Source organism: Mobula hypostoma, chromosome 8 (genome assembly GCF_963921235.1).
Source record: "Mobula hypostoma chromosome 8, sMobHyp1.1, whole genome shotgun sequence".
NCBI lineage: Eukaryota > Metazoa > Chordata > Chondrichthyes > Myliobatiformes > Myliobatidae > Mobula > Mobula hypostoma.
The window spans coordinates 77993505-78008311 of NC_086104.1; the positions used below are offsets into that span (position 1 = coordinate 77993505).

The following is a 14807-nucleotide window of genomic DNA, read 5'->3' on the forward strand; positions in this document are numbered from 1 at the left end:
ATGTAAACTTTAGTTTTCTCATAAAAATAAAAGAGTCATTCTTTAACACAGGTTTCTGTCTATAAACCTTTGCCCCACCTGAACAATGTCCCGCATTGTACCGAAAGTATCATCCACGTGCAGTTCTGGACCCTTAAATAGCAATGTGCTTTGTCAAGCGCTTTCTATTGTCAGAGGAATTGTGGAGTCCTGTTACGGCCCTTTTGGTAGACTAAAACTAATACATAATGCTGTTGGAGGCAACATTATAACCACATCACACTCTTCAGTCCTTTTGGGTAATCTTTCTCTGTCACATCCTGTGATAAAGCTACTAATGGCTTCTATGTGGAATCACATTTCTCGATTTACTGATTCTGGACTATTTGCAACAATTCTATGCTGTAATTTGACTGAAAGTGCAAAACAACTTAACATACCAAGCAATCACATAGTCAAAATCCAGAAAGATCTTCTGAATATTTGCATCAGCTATCTGAGTTCTGAGGATTGTAGCTGCAAAATAAAAATAGATTTTAGTAACACAAAAATGTTGCTTTCACTTGTTGGCACAGTGATAAATAAACCCACTTGCATGTTGACTATCAAAGAAACTGACTACATCAGTTCATTGGTGTTAAAAGCATTCTTTCATACAATTCCTTCAGTAATTGGAGATAACGTAACCTTGGGAAAGACGTTGATTGTTCCTATTGAGGGACAAAATGTTACTGACTCCTGTGTACTTCATGGAATCCTTATAGAAATCTTTGCATCTTATTCAATGAAAATTGATACTGCAAAGTTGACATTTGGTTGTATTAAGATTGCAGTATTCAGTGTCTCCATGTCAGGAGATGTTGTTGACAGTGGGAATGGGCATTGGGAGGTGGCATCAGGTTTTTGCCCAGAAGATGAATCACTTGTACAGCTGCTGAAGGTGGGAGAACAGCTTGTTTGTGATCAAGTTCATCTCGTGATCTGCCAGAAAGTAATTCATCCGGTTCTAAAACAATATCTCCAGGAGCAACATATAATAGTGGAAGATCGCCTCGGGATTGCCCTAATGGAGCCACTGGCCCAAATGACAGGTCAGAATGTAGTGCATATTTGTACTAGTGTCTCTAACACTAAGATGTGATGTTATGCACATATCCTTTTTTAGAAAGAAAGGATACAAAAGTTGACCAATTGTGCATTTCTTAAACTCTCAAAATGACACAGCTATGAGGTGGTGTATTGAGGGATGATTGGTGTGGGGAGGTGAGTGGAAATCTACCTCCTAATATAACAGTTTTAAGAAATTAATGTTCATTCAGCTATCTTTTTATTACTTCAAGATGACTTCAAGAGTACTGTAAATGTACTTTTGAAATACTGTAACTTCTGTAAAAAATGCAGCAGTCAATTTTTATTTCAGCTGAGCAAAGTGGTAATTTTTAAGAGAATTCATATACATGACCTTGTTTGATAAATAACATTTATCAAGGCAATTGCGATGCCTGTTGAGGTCTAGAGAATTTCATATATGTATTACTGAATAAATACATTTTAAAATATTTCCCGAGTGTCACGACAAGATAATTATCAAGTTTGTCTACTGCAAACTATATCATAAATTCTTAAGTTGCACCCAATGACAATGTGTTCATGCCAACATTATGAAGTTAATCATACTTGCAGTTCATAACACCCATGACCAGCACAGAGATTCTTGGCAGTTGGTTATGCAGCTGTGTATGTGTTAGAGGAATAAATCTAAATAGAGCAGCAGTTCCCAAACCTGTGGCCCACAGGACCCTTGTTTAATGATATTGGTCAACAGCATAAAAAAAGTTGGCAACCCCTGAAATAGAGAGAAATATGAATTGAGCTAATAGTTCCAATATAGAAATGTTACATTGGAATGAATGATCTTACTTTCAAAGGAAATATATTGTAGACCTCTATAATTACTAGAGCAGGAGTGATGCCTCTTTTTCTCCCATGTTGGTGAGAGAGAGAGAGAGCCTGTGGAATGTCAAAGTGTTGGGATGGACTCTACATCATGGTCTCTTTGGGAGCTTTGCTATTGCTCGCATGGTGGGTAGTAGGGGGCTGATGCTTTAGCTGAGGCTGGTAGGTGAAGGGGGTGGGTTGATACTGCTGCTTGTGGACGGAAGGGGGAGGAAGCCTTTGGGTTTCTAACGTTTTGTCATTCACTCTTTGGGGGTTTCCTTCTGTTTTGTGGATTTCTGTGAAAAGTAAGAAATATACATTGTCTGATATTAAATTGGGCCATTGAAGTTGCTCCAGATATGTATAAAATCTGATCTGGAACGCTTTTCATACAACATTTGAATATTAAATATGGTAAAAGTAACAGATAAAAGTACAAATAGTGATGGAATAGCAAATCTTGACATTAATTCAAGAATGGATTCCATAGGTACGAGGCTTTCACCTGATTCGAGATTTCATCTGGGTGCAACACTGGATGTCTCATTTACTTACAAAGCAATAGTAACTGACTTTAAATATAGGTCATTGAGCCAGAATTTGCCGTCTATGGCAAGTCATTATTTTTTTGGATCAGATTCTGAAAACTTTGAAATTAAGTTTGATGATCCTCACAGGATGTGAGAAATACTATTAAAGACATAGTCAATATGAAATAATTTAAAAAATAACTAAACTATTAAATACTTCTTCCAGTCACTTGTGTGTCGCTGCCCGTTATGCCACTGGCGTTTAGTTCAGCAATGAAGGTCCTCCATCTCTGGTGGTGTTCAAGGCTTCCTTCATCATGTCAGTAGCTTCCTCTCTGTTTTTACTACTGTCAGAGGTGTAAGTCCCGGGTGGAGACTCAGGAATACCATCGCACTCAGATGTAAAAGGATTCTTCATTGCTGTTTCCGTAACAATTTTGTTTTACTAGTTAGGGTTGTTAGCCCAGAGCTGAACCCCAAACCTGGAGCCCTGGTGGACCTCTCTTCATCTGGCCTCTATCCTTTGTCTTGTTTGGTGTGGGTGACCCTACCAAAGGCCATCACATAAAGCCCTGACTCCAGCCAACATAGTTCTCTAGGTCATTGAGGCACACATGCATCCAAATGACGACAAGGTTTAGTCCTCTTGGAGGCCAGTCACTTGAGACTCACTAAAAAGATTGGGGAAATGCTCTCCAAACATTTGACCTGAATCAAATTCTGCCCACTAAATGGTGAATATACTCCACAAGTTCCATCCTGAAGTCAAAGAAATGAACATTAGAGTACAGTCAGCAGAATTATAACTTCTTAAATCACATGCTCACATATGAAAATGCTGAAGTTGCTAACAACTTTATAGGGATATATCAGAAGTTATAACGTATTTTTCCCTCAAAATCCAGGTCATTGTCAATATTGGATAAATAGCATATTTCTGAAATCTAGAAGAACAAAGGTTGTGCAATTACTCAAGCCAAATATGTGTTATTCAAGGCTATACATTGCTAACCATGAGTATTCTGAGTACTGTCAACTTCAGAACATTTTTTGAAACTAACTCAGAGGAAGGATAAATGTATTACTTTATTGATAATTAAAATGTAATATTCATAAACATTGTCCAAAACACATGCTCATATAAAGTTGATTTAAGTTATGGCAGGGAAATTTTTTTGAATTTGAGGTACATTTCCGAGACAGTCCAAATATTCTGGCCTCTTGACAATAAAAAGGTTGTGGTGCTAAGTTTAGTGGGACTTTTATTATTTTTTTTTCCAAATTTAATATGTTTAATGTGATTATCCACTTGTATTGCCTACAATTTGTAATTTCTGCCCTCTTTGAATTTACCAGGTGCACAGCCTATTAGTTCGTATTATCATCCCATTTCACCAAGCTGTTATGGCAATATTAAGAATCTGTTGTTTGTGAAGTGTGGTTCCAGGCAATTCCTGCATCTCATTCCAAATGAGAACAAGCCTATATGTAGTTTAATACTCTGCAATAGAAGTGAAGCTGGACTGAATGAGTTAAAGGTAGGCCCAATCTTTTGTACCCCAGAATGCGATTTTTCAGTTCCAATGATATCATACCTTTTCACAGCAGCTATATTAGTACAAGGAGCACCCATTACCAAATTTCTAATTAAAAGTGAATCAGGATTTTGCAATTTGCAAAACCAGCTTTGTTTTCTGGGTGTATTTTATTTTCTTAATTGTTTAAAACAGATTTAAAAAGATAACCGAGAAATTGAGTCAAAATAGTAGTAAATCAATGGGACAGAGGAATAGCAAAGGATAGAGAAAGGGATCATATAAGCATGAAAAATATATTGAAAATCTTTGAACTGAGGTGTCATTAACTCTTTATGCTCTTATTGTGATTATTTTAAGTAACATAATTAGGCTTAAAAATAAAACAATGTTCTAAGTTTTTCTCTGATGAAAAATCAGTGACCTGTGATATTAACTTTAGAGTGTGTGGCACCCTGTGAAACTAAGCTTCTTGATTTTGAAAACCATTTGTTTTAGAGGCTTAAGAAAATTGAGTATTTACAGAAGTAGTGAACAGAAAATTGGTTAGGCAAAAGGAAACTCAGACTAATTATGAATGTATTATTTGATCTGGGAAACGTCCAAGGAACAATGCCATGGCCCAGTGATTTGATCTGCACACTTAACAGTAAGCGAATGAGCTAGATTAGAATTTTCAAATTTGCTGATAAATTATTTTTTTAAAGTGTAGGATGTTGAATGCTTACCTGAGCTTACCTGAGATATTTAGAGGTGCTCCTCATATGTACAAACAGTAGCCAATTTTTATTAATATGAAGAACTAACTATAGGAAAAAGAACCATTTACTTTGTTGATTGATGTAGCTATGTTTAAAATTTTGGGTATAATTTTTTTTAGGAAGTCTGTTTAGTTCTGTGTAATATGCTGACAAAACCTTACTTGAATGGTTGTATCCAAAGTCAATCAACAGACCTCCAGTGGAGAATTCGCCATAAGAAAGGAGCATAAACCTATAATGATATTTTGGATCATTCCGATCTGATGACACATTAAGAGAATGAAATTATTCTCTTTGTAAAATAAATAACAGAATTTTTAGCTTACAAAAATCAGATGAAGTGGAAGCTAACAACTAGTTAGTAAATCAATGGGGCAGAGGAATAGCAAATAAGATAGAGAATAAGACAGCTGCTGTCATATTATGAAATAATTAGAGAATCACAAGATACCACAGTATCATAATGGTTAGTATGACACCATTACAGCTTGGAGCGTCAGAGTTCAATTCTGATGCTGTCTGTAAGAAGTTTGTACCTACTTCCCGTGACAGTATGGGTTTGGTCCAGGTACTCAAGTTTCCTCCCAGAGGCCAAAAACGTACTGGTTGGTAGGTTAATTGGTCATTGTAAATTTTCCCGTGACTAAACCATAAGACTTTGGAGCAGAAGTAGGCCGTTTGGCCCATCGAGTCTGTGCTGCCATTTCATCATGGCTGATCCATTTTCCCTCTCAGCCACAATCTCCAGCCTTCCCCCTGTATTGCTTCATGCCCAGACTAATCATGAATCCATCAACTTCTTAAATACACATAAAACTTGGCCTTCACAGCTGCCAGTGGCAACAAATTCCACAGATTCACCTCTCTCTGGCTAAAGAAATTCCACTTCATCTCTGCTCTAAAAGGACACTCCTCTATTCTGAGGCTGTGTCCTCTGGTATTAGACTCTCCCACAACAGGAAAAATCTTCTCCACATCCACTCCTTCAAGGCTATTCATCATTTGATAGGTTTCAATGAGGTCACCCCTTATTCTTCTGAATTCCAGTGAATTCAGGTCTGGAGCCATGAAACATTCTTCATATAACAAACTAATCAAACATGGAATTAGGCTCGGGTTAAATGGGGTGGGGTTTCCTGGGCAGTGTGGTTTGTTGGGCTGGAAGGGCCTGTGCTATGCACTGAGTTCCTGGGAATTCACATCACAGATGACCTCACCTGGTCCCTTAATATCACCTACTTGAACAAGAAGGCAAGGCGGCGCCTCCACTCCCTGCCACCCCCCCCCCCCCACCATCTTAACTGTGTTTAACAGAAACACCATTGAGAGCATCCTGACAAGTTGCATCTCCATCTGGTATAGGAGCAGCCGAGCATCAGACCCAAAGTCTCTACAAAGAACTGTGAGAACAGCTGAGAGGATCATAGGAGTCTCCTTGCCATACATTGGGGACATTTATCAGGAGCCCTTAGTATTACTAAGGATCCAACATCCCTTTTGACTTTCTACCATCAGGCAGGAGACTCCAAAGATTAAAATCAAGAATGGTCAGGATGGAAAACAGTTTCTTACCTCAGACCATTGGGCTTCTGAACTCTTTGCTGCATCGTATTCGAAGTGTCACTGGTTAATTTGTTCTATACCTTACAATATTTAGTTTGTTATTTATGCGTGATTCATTTGTGGATTTTATCCTTGCCTTCATAAATTATTGTGTGTTATGTGTACTATACACCCTTTACACCCTGGTTCGGAGAAACGTCTTGTTTCTATGTATATTGTATGGTTATATAAGTTATATACATGTATATAGTTAAATGACAATAAACTTGACTTGTATCTCCAAATAAATGAAATAAATAAACCAGAATTTGAAAAGGATTTTTTTTGTGTGGATGGTGGCCCACTTCGAATGCAATACCACCTGGATTCTTCAAGCAATGTTTGTGAACTTATTAACGAGAAACCTAATTAAAATTATATTTTTAGAAGCAGCACAAAAACAGAATATTTTCATAATTCATAATTTTAAAATCAAAATATTTTATGTAATTGTTGACTTGCATGTTTACTGGCACATTGGGTCTGTTGTAGGTAAAGATAAGATATTACGTTGAGCAAATGCCCATTGTTACCCCATAATTCAGGTTCAAGGAAGACCAATATCATTGTTTGGCTTAGAGAATTTTGATTCATAAAGTACCTCATCTACTGTACTTATTTGAAATGTCTTCTAGAAAATCTTTTATTATGCTGTTTACAATCATCTCATTTTTCATAGTAGACAATGCAACATGGAAAAATACATCCATGTTTTATAAGTGCATTATGAAAGGCACCACAACACATTTAAGAACATCTGGGAGCAATTGCTGATCCACCAGCTTCTTAAGCACTTTTTTTTTCTTACTTTTACATTGAATGATTTAAAAATCTCAAAACTTGCATCATAATATTGTCAGGAACCAAAAGGGATGACAAAGTACGTATATTGTTTCTTCAGAACATGTAGTTTAAAGAAGGATTGAAATTCCACGTTTATTTTTAAATGTGAACATCTTCAGGCTTAAATTGATGATGGACAGAGTGTTTTAGTAATATAAAATCTGACAAATTGCACATTAAACAGATTGCAACACTCAGTTTAAAATTACCTCATGTTTCGGAGGACTCTTTCTATTTGGTAAGTGCTTTATGGTACATTATTTTTACATTGGTGTGAAAGAGTCCACTTTGAAAGGGGTAATAAAAGTACATTTATGTGAATCCTGCAGCACCCAGTGACCCTGTAATCTCTTTCTTGGAGGCTGACATCAGAACATCTTGCAAGAGGGTGAACCCTTACAAGATGTTAGGCCCTGAAAACCTGTGCCAACCAACTGGTAGGGGTGTTTAAGGACCTCTTCAGCCTCTCCCAACTGCAGTCAGAGGTTCCCACCCTGCTTCAAAAGGGTGACCATCATTCCAGTGCCCAAGAAGAGCAAGGTGAGCTGCCTCAATGACTATTACCCAGTGATACCAAGATCTACTGTGATGAAGTGCTTCGAGAGGTTGGTCATGGCTGGAATCAACTCCTGTCTAAGCAAGGATTTGGACCTGCTGTAATCTGCCTGTTGTCAGAATAGGTCTACAGTGGTTGCAATCACACTGACCCTCCACTTGGCCTTGGACAATAGTAAAACCTATATCAGGCTGCTGTTTATTGACTACAGATCAGCGTTCAGCACAAGCGTACCCTCAGTTCTAATCAAAACACTCCAAAACCTCGGCCTCTGTACCTCCCTCTGTATCCTTGGCTTCCTCACCCAACGACTACAGTCTTTGTGGATCAGAAATAATACCTCCTCCTTGTGGAGAATCAATATTGGTGCAGTTCAAGGATGTGTGCTTATTCCACTGCTGTGCTCTCTTTACACCCATGAATGTGTGGCTTGGCAGAGCTCAAACACCGATCTATAAATTTGACAACAGTGCAACTATTGTTGACAGAATTTCAGATGTTGACGAGGAGATGTACAGGAACAAGATAGACCAGCCAGTTGAGAGGTGTCGCTCCAACAGCTTTGGACTCAATGACAGTAAGACCAAGGAATTGATTGTGGACTTCAGGAAGGATAAGTCGATGGAGCACACACCAGTCCTCATCAAGGGATCAGAAGTGGAAAGTGAGCAGCTTCAAGTTCCTGAGTGTCAGCGTTCCTGAGGATCTATCCTGACCCGAACATATTGATGCAATGACAAAGAAGGCACAACAATGGATATATTTTGTTAGGAATTTGAGAACAATTGGAATGTCCATAAGATATAGGAGCAGAATTAGTCCATTTGGTTCATCAAGCCTGCTCTGCCGTTTCATCATGGCTGATCCGTTTTCCCTGTCGGCCCCTATCTTCTGTCTTCTTTCCCATATCCCTTCTTGCCCTGACCAATCAAGAATCTATCAACCTCTGCCTTAAATATACATAAAGACAAAGCTGCCAGTAACAATGAATTCCACAGATTAACCATTCACTGACTAAAGAAATTCCTCCTCTTCTCCATTCTAAAAGGACATACCTCTATTCGGAGGCTGTGTCCTCTGGTGTTAGACACTCCTGCCATTGGAAACATCCACTCTATCAAGGCTTTTCACTATTCAATAGGCTTTAATGAAGTCACCCCTCATTCTTATGAATTCTAGTGAATACAGGCCCAGAGCCATCAAATACTCCTCATATGACAAGCCATTTAATCCTGGAATAATTTTTGTGAATTCCTTTGAACCCTCTCCAGTTTCAGCATATCCTTTTTAAGATAAGGAGCCCAATGCTGCTCACAATACTCTAAGTGAGGTTTCACTGGTGCTTTATAAAGTCCCAACATTACCTCCTTGCTTTTATATCCCCCTTTGAGGAAACCATGCTGACTATGGCCTATTTTATCATGTGCCTTCAAGTACCCTGAAACCACACCCTTAACAATTGACTCCCAACATCTTCCCAACCTCTGATATCAGACAAGTTTTTTTCTTTCTCTGCCTCATTCCCTTCTTGAAAAGTGGAGTGACCTTTGTAATTTTCCGATCTTCCAGAACAATTCCAGAATCTAGTGATTCTTGAAAGATCATTACTACTGCCTGCACAATCTCTTCACCCACCCCTTTCAAAACTCTGACATGTACACCATCTGCTCCATTCGACTTAACTACCTTCAGATCTTTTAGTTTCCCAAGAACCTTCTGTCTATTAATGATAACTTCACACACTTCATGACTCCTGACAGCTGAAAATCCACCATACAGCTAGTGTCTTCCACAGTGAAGACTGGTGCAAAGTGCTTATTCAATTTGTCTGCCATTTCCTTGTCCCCCATTACTACCTCTCCAGCATCATTTTCCAACAGATCCACTCCCGCCTTTCTTTTACACTTTATGTATCTGAAGAAATTTTTGGTATCCTCTTTAATATTATTGGCTAGTTTACTTTCATATTCCATCCTTACGTTAATGACTTTTTAGTTGCCTTCTGTTGGTATTTAAAAGCTTTCCAATACTCTTAATTTCCCATTAATTTTTGCTCTATTATGTACCCTCTCTTTGTCTTTTATGTTGGCTGTGACTTCCCTTGTTGGCCACAGTTGTGTCATCTTGCCTTTAGAATACTTCTTCCTTTGGGATGTACATATCGTGTGCCCTCTGGATTGCTTCCAGAAATTCCAGCCATTGCTGCTCTGCCGTCATCCCTGCCAGTGTTCTTTTTCAATCATTTCTGGCCAACTCCTCTCTCGTGCCTCAGTAATCTCTTTATTCCATTGTAATACTGATATAGCTGACTTTAGTGTCACCAAGGTCATTCCCAAATTTCTACAGATGTAGCATGGAGAGCATTCCAGCTGGTTTCATCACTGTCGGGTATGGAGGGGCCACTGCACAGGATTGGAAAAAGCTGCAGAAAGTTATAAACTCAGCCAGCTCCATCACGGGCACTATTCCCTGCAGCACCCAAGGTACCTTCAAAAAGCAATGCCTCAAAAAGGCCGCATCCTTCTTTAAGGATCCTCATCACCCAGGATGTACCCTCTTCTCATTGCTGTCATCAAAGAGGATGTACAGGAGCCTGAAGATGTAGACTCAACAATTCAGGAACAGCTTCTACCCCTCTGCCATCTGATTTCTGAATGGACGATGAATCCATAAACACTACCTCAGTATCTTTCCCCTCTTTTTGCATCACTTATTTAATTTATTTATATATTTTTTAAAAATATATATATGTGTGTGTGTGTGTGTGTGTGTGTGTGCAAAAAGAGGAAAGAAATTATAATACATAGTAATAAATTGCAATAAGGTGTATATATATATAGTACTGCTGCCCCAAAACAACAAATTTCACAACATATCCCTGTGATATTGTACCTGATGTTGATTATTTGAATTAAACATTTTCTAATATTATGTGATTTTCTATTTGTAATTATGATGCAATTTATGTTTTTTTCAAATATACCTATCTGAATGTGGTAATAATATAAAGGGCAGTTGTTACAGTTAAGTATATCATGATTTCCTTTATTACATTTGTATACACTGTTATAAAGATTATCTACTTGTTTGTTTTAGGTTGTCTGTCAATCAGCAGAATGTGTCCTGAAACTGGCACTCAAAGAGCCTTTTGTCTTACTCGGAGGAGGGTGCACTGAATGTCATCTAGCTACTACCATAGAATATAAGGTTTGTGCTGTATTTGCAATTCATTAAAGGTAACTTTGTTGCCTTTAATGAAAGTTTTTTCATAATAATATTGTCATTGCAATACAAAACAGAGGAAGAGCTTTATACTTAGAATATAGAACAGTACAGAACAGGAAAGGGCTCTGTGGCACACGTCTGTGGCTTGCACGCTGCCAAATTAAACGAATGCATTCTGCCTGTACATGGTATATCACCATTTCGTACATATATTCATGTGGCATGGAAACAAAAGCAAGTTGCATCAGTAGAGGCAATAGGGTAGTTGCATCAGGAACTGATCCCTTTGCCCCCACAGATTCTACCCTGACCCCAAATTTCCTTCAGCAGTTTGTTTTTTTTGTTATAGGTGCCAGCGTTTATGCCCTTTATGTCTCCAGACAGTGAAGGGCAGAGTAAAGTGATTAGCAGAGGGATAAAGAGGGGAGGATGAATAGAGGAAGGCAGGGAGGGAGGTAGAGAGAAAGAGACATAGGACAGTTACAGTGGATGGAAAGGGAGGGAGCAATTGTGACAGTGGGGGAGGGAAACATTCAGATGGGTATTGACAGAGTCACAGAGCAAGAAGGAACTGAGAGAAAAAGAGAAGGGAAAAGGCAGAAATGGAGAGAAAAAAGCATGAGGGGAAAATAAAGTGGGCCAGAGAGAAAGGGACACATGCAGACAATGAGAGATACCTTGAGAAATTGGAAGGGACGGAGAGAGGCGGAATGTAACCGTATGAGAGAGAGACAGAAGAGAAATCATCAATGAGTTTGATTTTTGCTAATTATATGATTGTTGCACTTGTGCATGTAAATCATAATTTAATGGAACACTGTGGAATACTTTTTAAACTGAACTTTCTTCACAGAGCCACTATGTGACTGATGAAAAATTAGCAGAGCTGGGCTGCTCCCGAACAGAATACAAAGTTGTTGCTGATAGTTTCTGTCGCTCACTGGCACGTACTGCATCTTCATTGGAACATGATGGTGGGCAAAACTTCATTGATGCCAAATATGGCCATCGTTGGTTAGTCCTACCCAATACGCCTCTGCATATTCACTGGTCTGAAGTATTTTCTAGATGTGTTTGTGGATTTTATACAGCACACCAAGACCTGAACTGGACTATTTTAGGTAATAAGACAACAATAGCTAGCTTAGAAACATCGCTTGAGAAGCCTAGTGAATATTTCCCAAATCAATCTATATTGGATTCGTACAGTGCAAAACTTAATGCTATACAAGTAGCAGTAGAAACCGCTAATTTGATAGTGGAATTGCAATATGTTATTCAAGATCAGAATTAAATTTGCAAACCTTTTATAATTAAAGCCTCTTTTCTATCCTACTCAATTCCAGACTTAAGATATAGTTTTCAACCTAGTGACATAGCTGTAGTGAGTTAAAACGTTGTTCTGACAAAGTTGTGAACAAATATTGGAAAAATTATGCGTGTTTTTGCATAACTATATTTGTCAACGTGGAGTGGAGAGCGAGTTTGTAAATCTGGCAGGAGCAAAGATGTTGGGAAGGGCGAGGGTGGTGTGCCACTGGAGGGGTGTGGAACAGGTGGCGAAGAAGGAGTGCCAGGGCTAAGGGGGTGAAGCGTGGGTGCAGACGCACCCAGCCCTGAGACACCACGCAAGGTCATATAATTCCAAACAATTAATTTCTTGATCATTACAGAATGCTTCTCTGGTGCTTCCTGCTCCCTCACCTCTCCCTTCTCCTAGCCTTGATTCCCCTCTCCCTGCCCCCTTCCCACTCTCTGCCAGCAATCAAGATGCTTATCAGAATCAGGTTTATGATCGCTCACATATGTCACAATTTTTTTTGCTGTAGTGCAGTACAATACATAAAATTACCACAGTACAGTGCAAAAGTGCTAGACAAGATACAGTTAAGCTGTATTTTTGGAAATAGCATACCAGTGATTGTTGGTTTAAATTAATTGGAGTACTTATATGGGAGATACTATGCTAATTTTGCACATAAGTTCTTGGATAAATGCAGTGAGAAAAATCTGAATTCTCTGCTTATTAGTGGTTGATTTGTTTATGTTTAACAAGGATTTTATAATGTTCGCAAATGTAAAAGTTTGATTTTAGCAAATCTTTCTACACTTTCAACATGTAAACTTATCTTGTCAAAGCTTGTTGACTGAAATCTAATTATAATCACAACTGTCTTTTAATTGATCACCTTAATTTAATTGTGATAAAGTCGATCTTTGTTATGCATTGCCTTTTGTGTTTTTCATGTTTCCAGACCATCCAAAAGTTGACTCTTTGCAAGTTTAGCCACTATGTTCAAACACAGATCAGCTAGGGAACTGCACATCCCTTTGATGATTTGTTGGTTGCTCTAACTTTGTTCTGTAATGAAGATAAGAGCCAAAAGGCTCTTTAAACCTATCTATTGTGAAAGGATTACTTTAGGAAGAGATCAAGACATTTGAACAAATGGCTTGTAATTATGAACAAAGAACTTCATATTTGACAATGCACGATTCTTGGAAAATGTGAATTCTGAGATGTGAAATATATATTTATTTGCTTTAGAATGTTATTAAAAGTGAATGGTCATTTGTAATTGTGCCTTTCATAAAATCAGAATATCTCCAAGTACTTCATTGTCAACAAAGTACATTTGAAATACAGCTATTTTTGAAAGGGAAATATAGCGTTTGTGTTGTAATAGGATTCCAGAAAGTGATTAGATTATCAACTTATTGGTATTTTAGTATTAATAAAATTCCACTTCTGGTGCAAAATAAATTTGAATAAACATGAAGTTATTTGCTTAAATTTCCTATTATCTTTATCATAGAATATTTTCAAAAGCAATAGTTTGTGAAAGATTTAACGTATAAGAAGTCATGGTCAATTGTGTCTTCTTTATATGTATCAATCAAAATGTATCTACAACAGTAATGCCTAAGTACTTCTAATAATAAAGGAACATTTTAACTAAGTGAAGAACTGACACAATATTCTGTGGCCCTAGCTGGCAACTTCCCTGAACTTCGTAAATAGCAACACATGTTAGGAATTGTTATACTTGCATTGCACTTCCAGTTTGCTGTAATACAAGAATTTGTAGCTCATGTTCCTCTAGGGCTTCAAGATGGCACTGAGCTGTGGTCCCCATCGAGATTGTCACTCAGACATTTTATGTTCATAAGGATGGTTTTGTGGATAGAAAACAGAGTTAAAAGTCAAAGGTTTAGGGACAGGGATGTGAAGAAGTTAAAAGATCAGGAATCTGCTCTGTGTACAAAGGCCAGCGATGTGGCTGGGTGATGAGTCAAGGCCTCTGCTCCATGCTCAATGTGGATTTGGGCTGAAAGATATCTGGAGTCCAGACCTCCACTCCATGGTCAATGGCCAATGACGTGGACATGGGGGATGAAGGATATCTGTGGCTGTCGGGCTGTCCCAGGTCGGTCAGTGCATGCCTGTGCAAGTAAGAGGCACGAGGAAGTACGGGGGCCAGTCAGCTCGTAGTTTGGTCCGTGGGGTCCCTTCATCAGCTCATATAGGGGTCAATACTGAAGATCAAAGTGTGAATATTGATCAAAAGTCATAGCACAATGGCTGAAGCCTGAAGGCTCTGAAATTGGAGGACAGTCCGTGTGTGTGGGTGGGAGAGGAAGGGGACTTGTTTTCTTGCTCATTGTGTTCCAATTTGTTATTTTCTGTGTTGTTCTGAGCATTTTGGGCATCTTACGTTGGCACTGGAGTATGTGGCAACCCTTGCAGGCTGCCTCCAGCAGACCCTTAGATGTATTGGTTGTTAATGCAAACAACACATTTCACTGTATGCTTGGATGTATATTTGATAAGTAAGTC

At 38.5% G+C, this 14807-nt stretch overlaps 1 protein-coding gene across 1 annotated transcript; it reads left to right on the forward strand.

Moving 5' to 3' along the window:
* The first annotated feature begins 85 nt into the window (after positions 1-85).
* On the forward strand, positions 86-13908 carry mkks (MKKS centrosomal shuttling protein). The gene is made up of 4 exons (XM_063056153.1): positions 86-1070; positions 3804-3985; positions 10841-10951; positions 11823-13908. The coding sequence occupies exons 1-4, from the start codon at positions 86-88 to the stop codon at positions 12261-12263; spliced, it is 1719 nt and encodes a 572-aa protein (XP_062912223.1). The 3' UTR covers positions 12264-13908.
* The last annotated feature ends 899 nt before the right edge of the window (positions 13909-14807 follow it).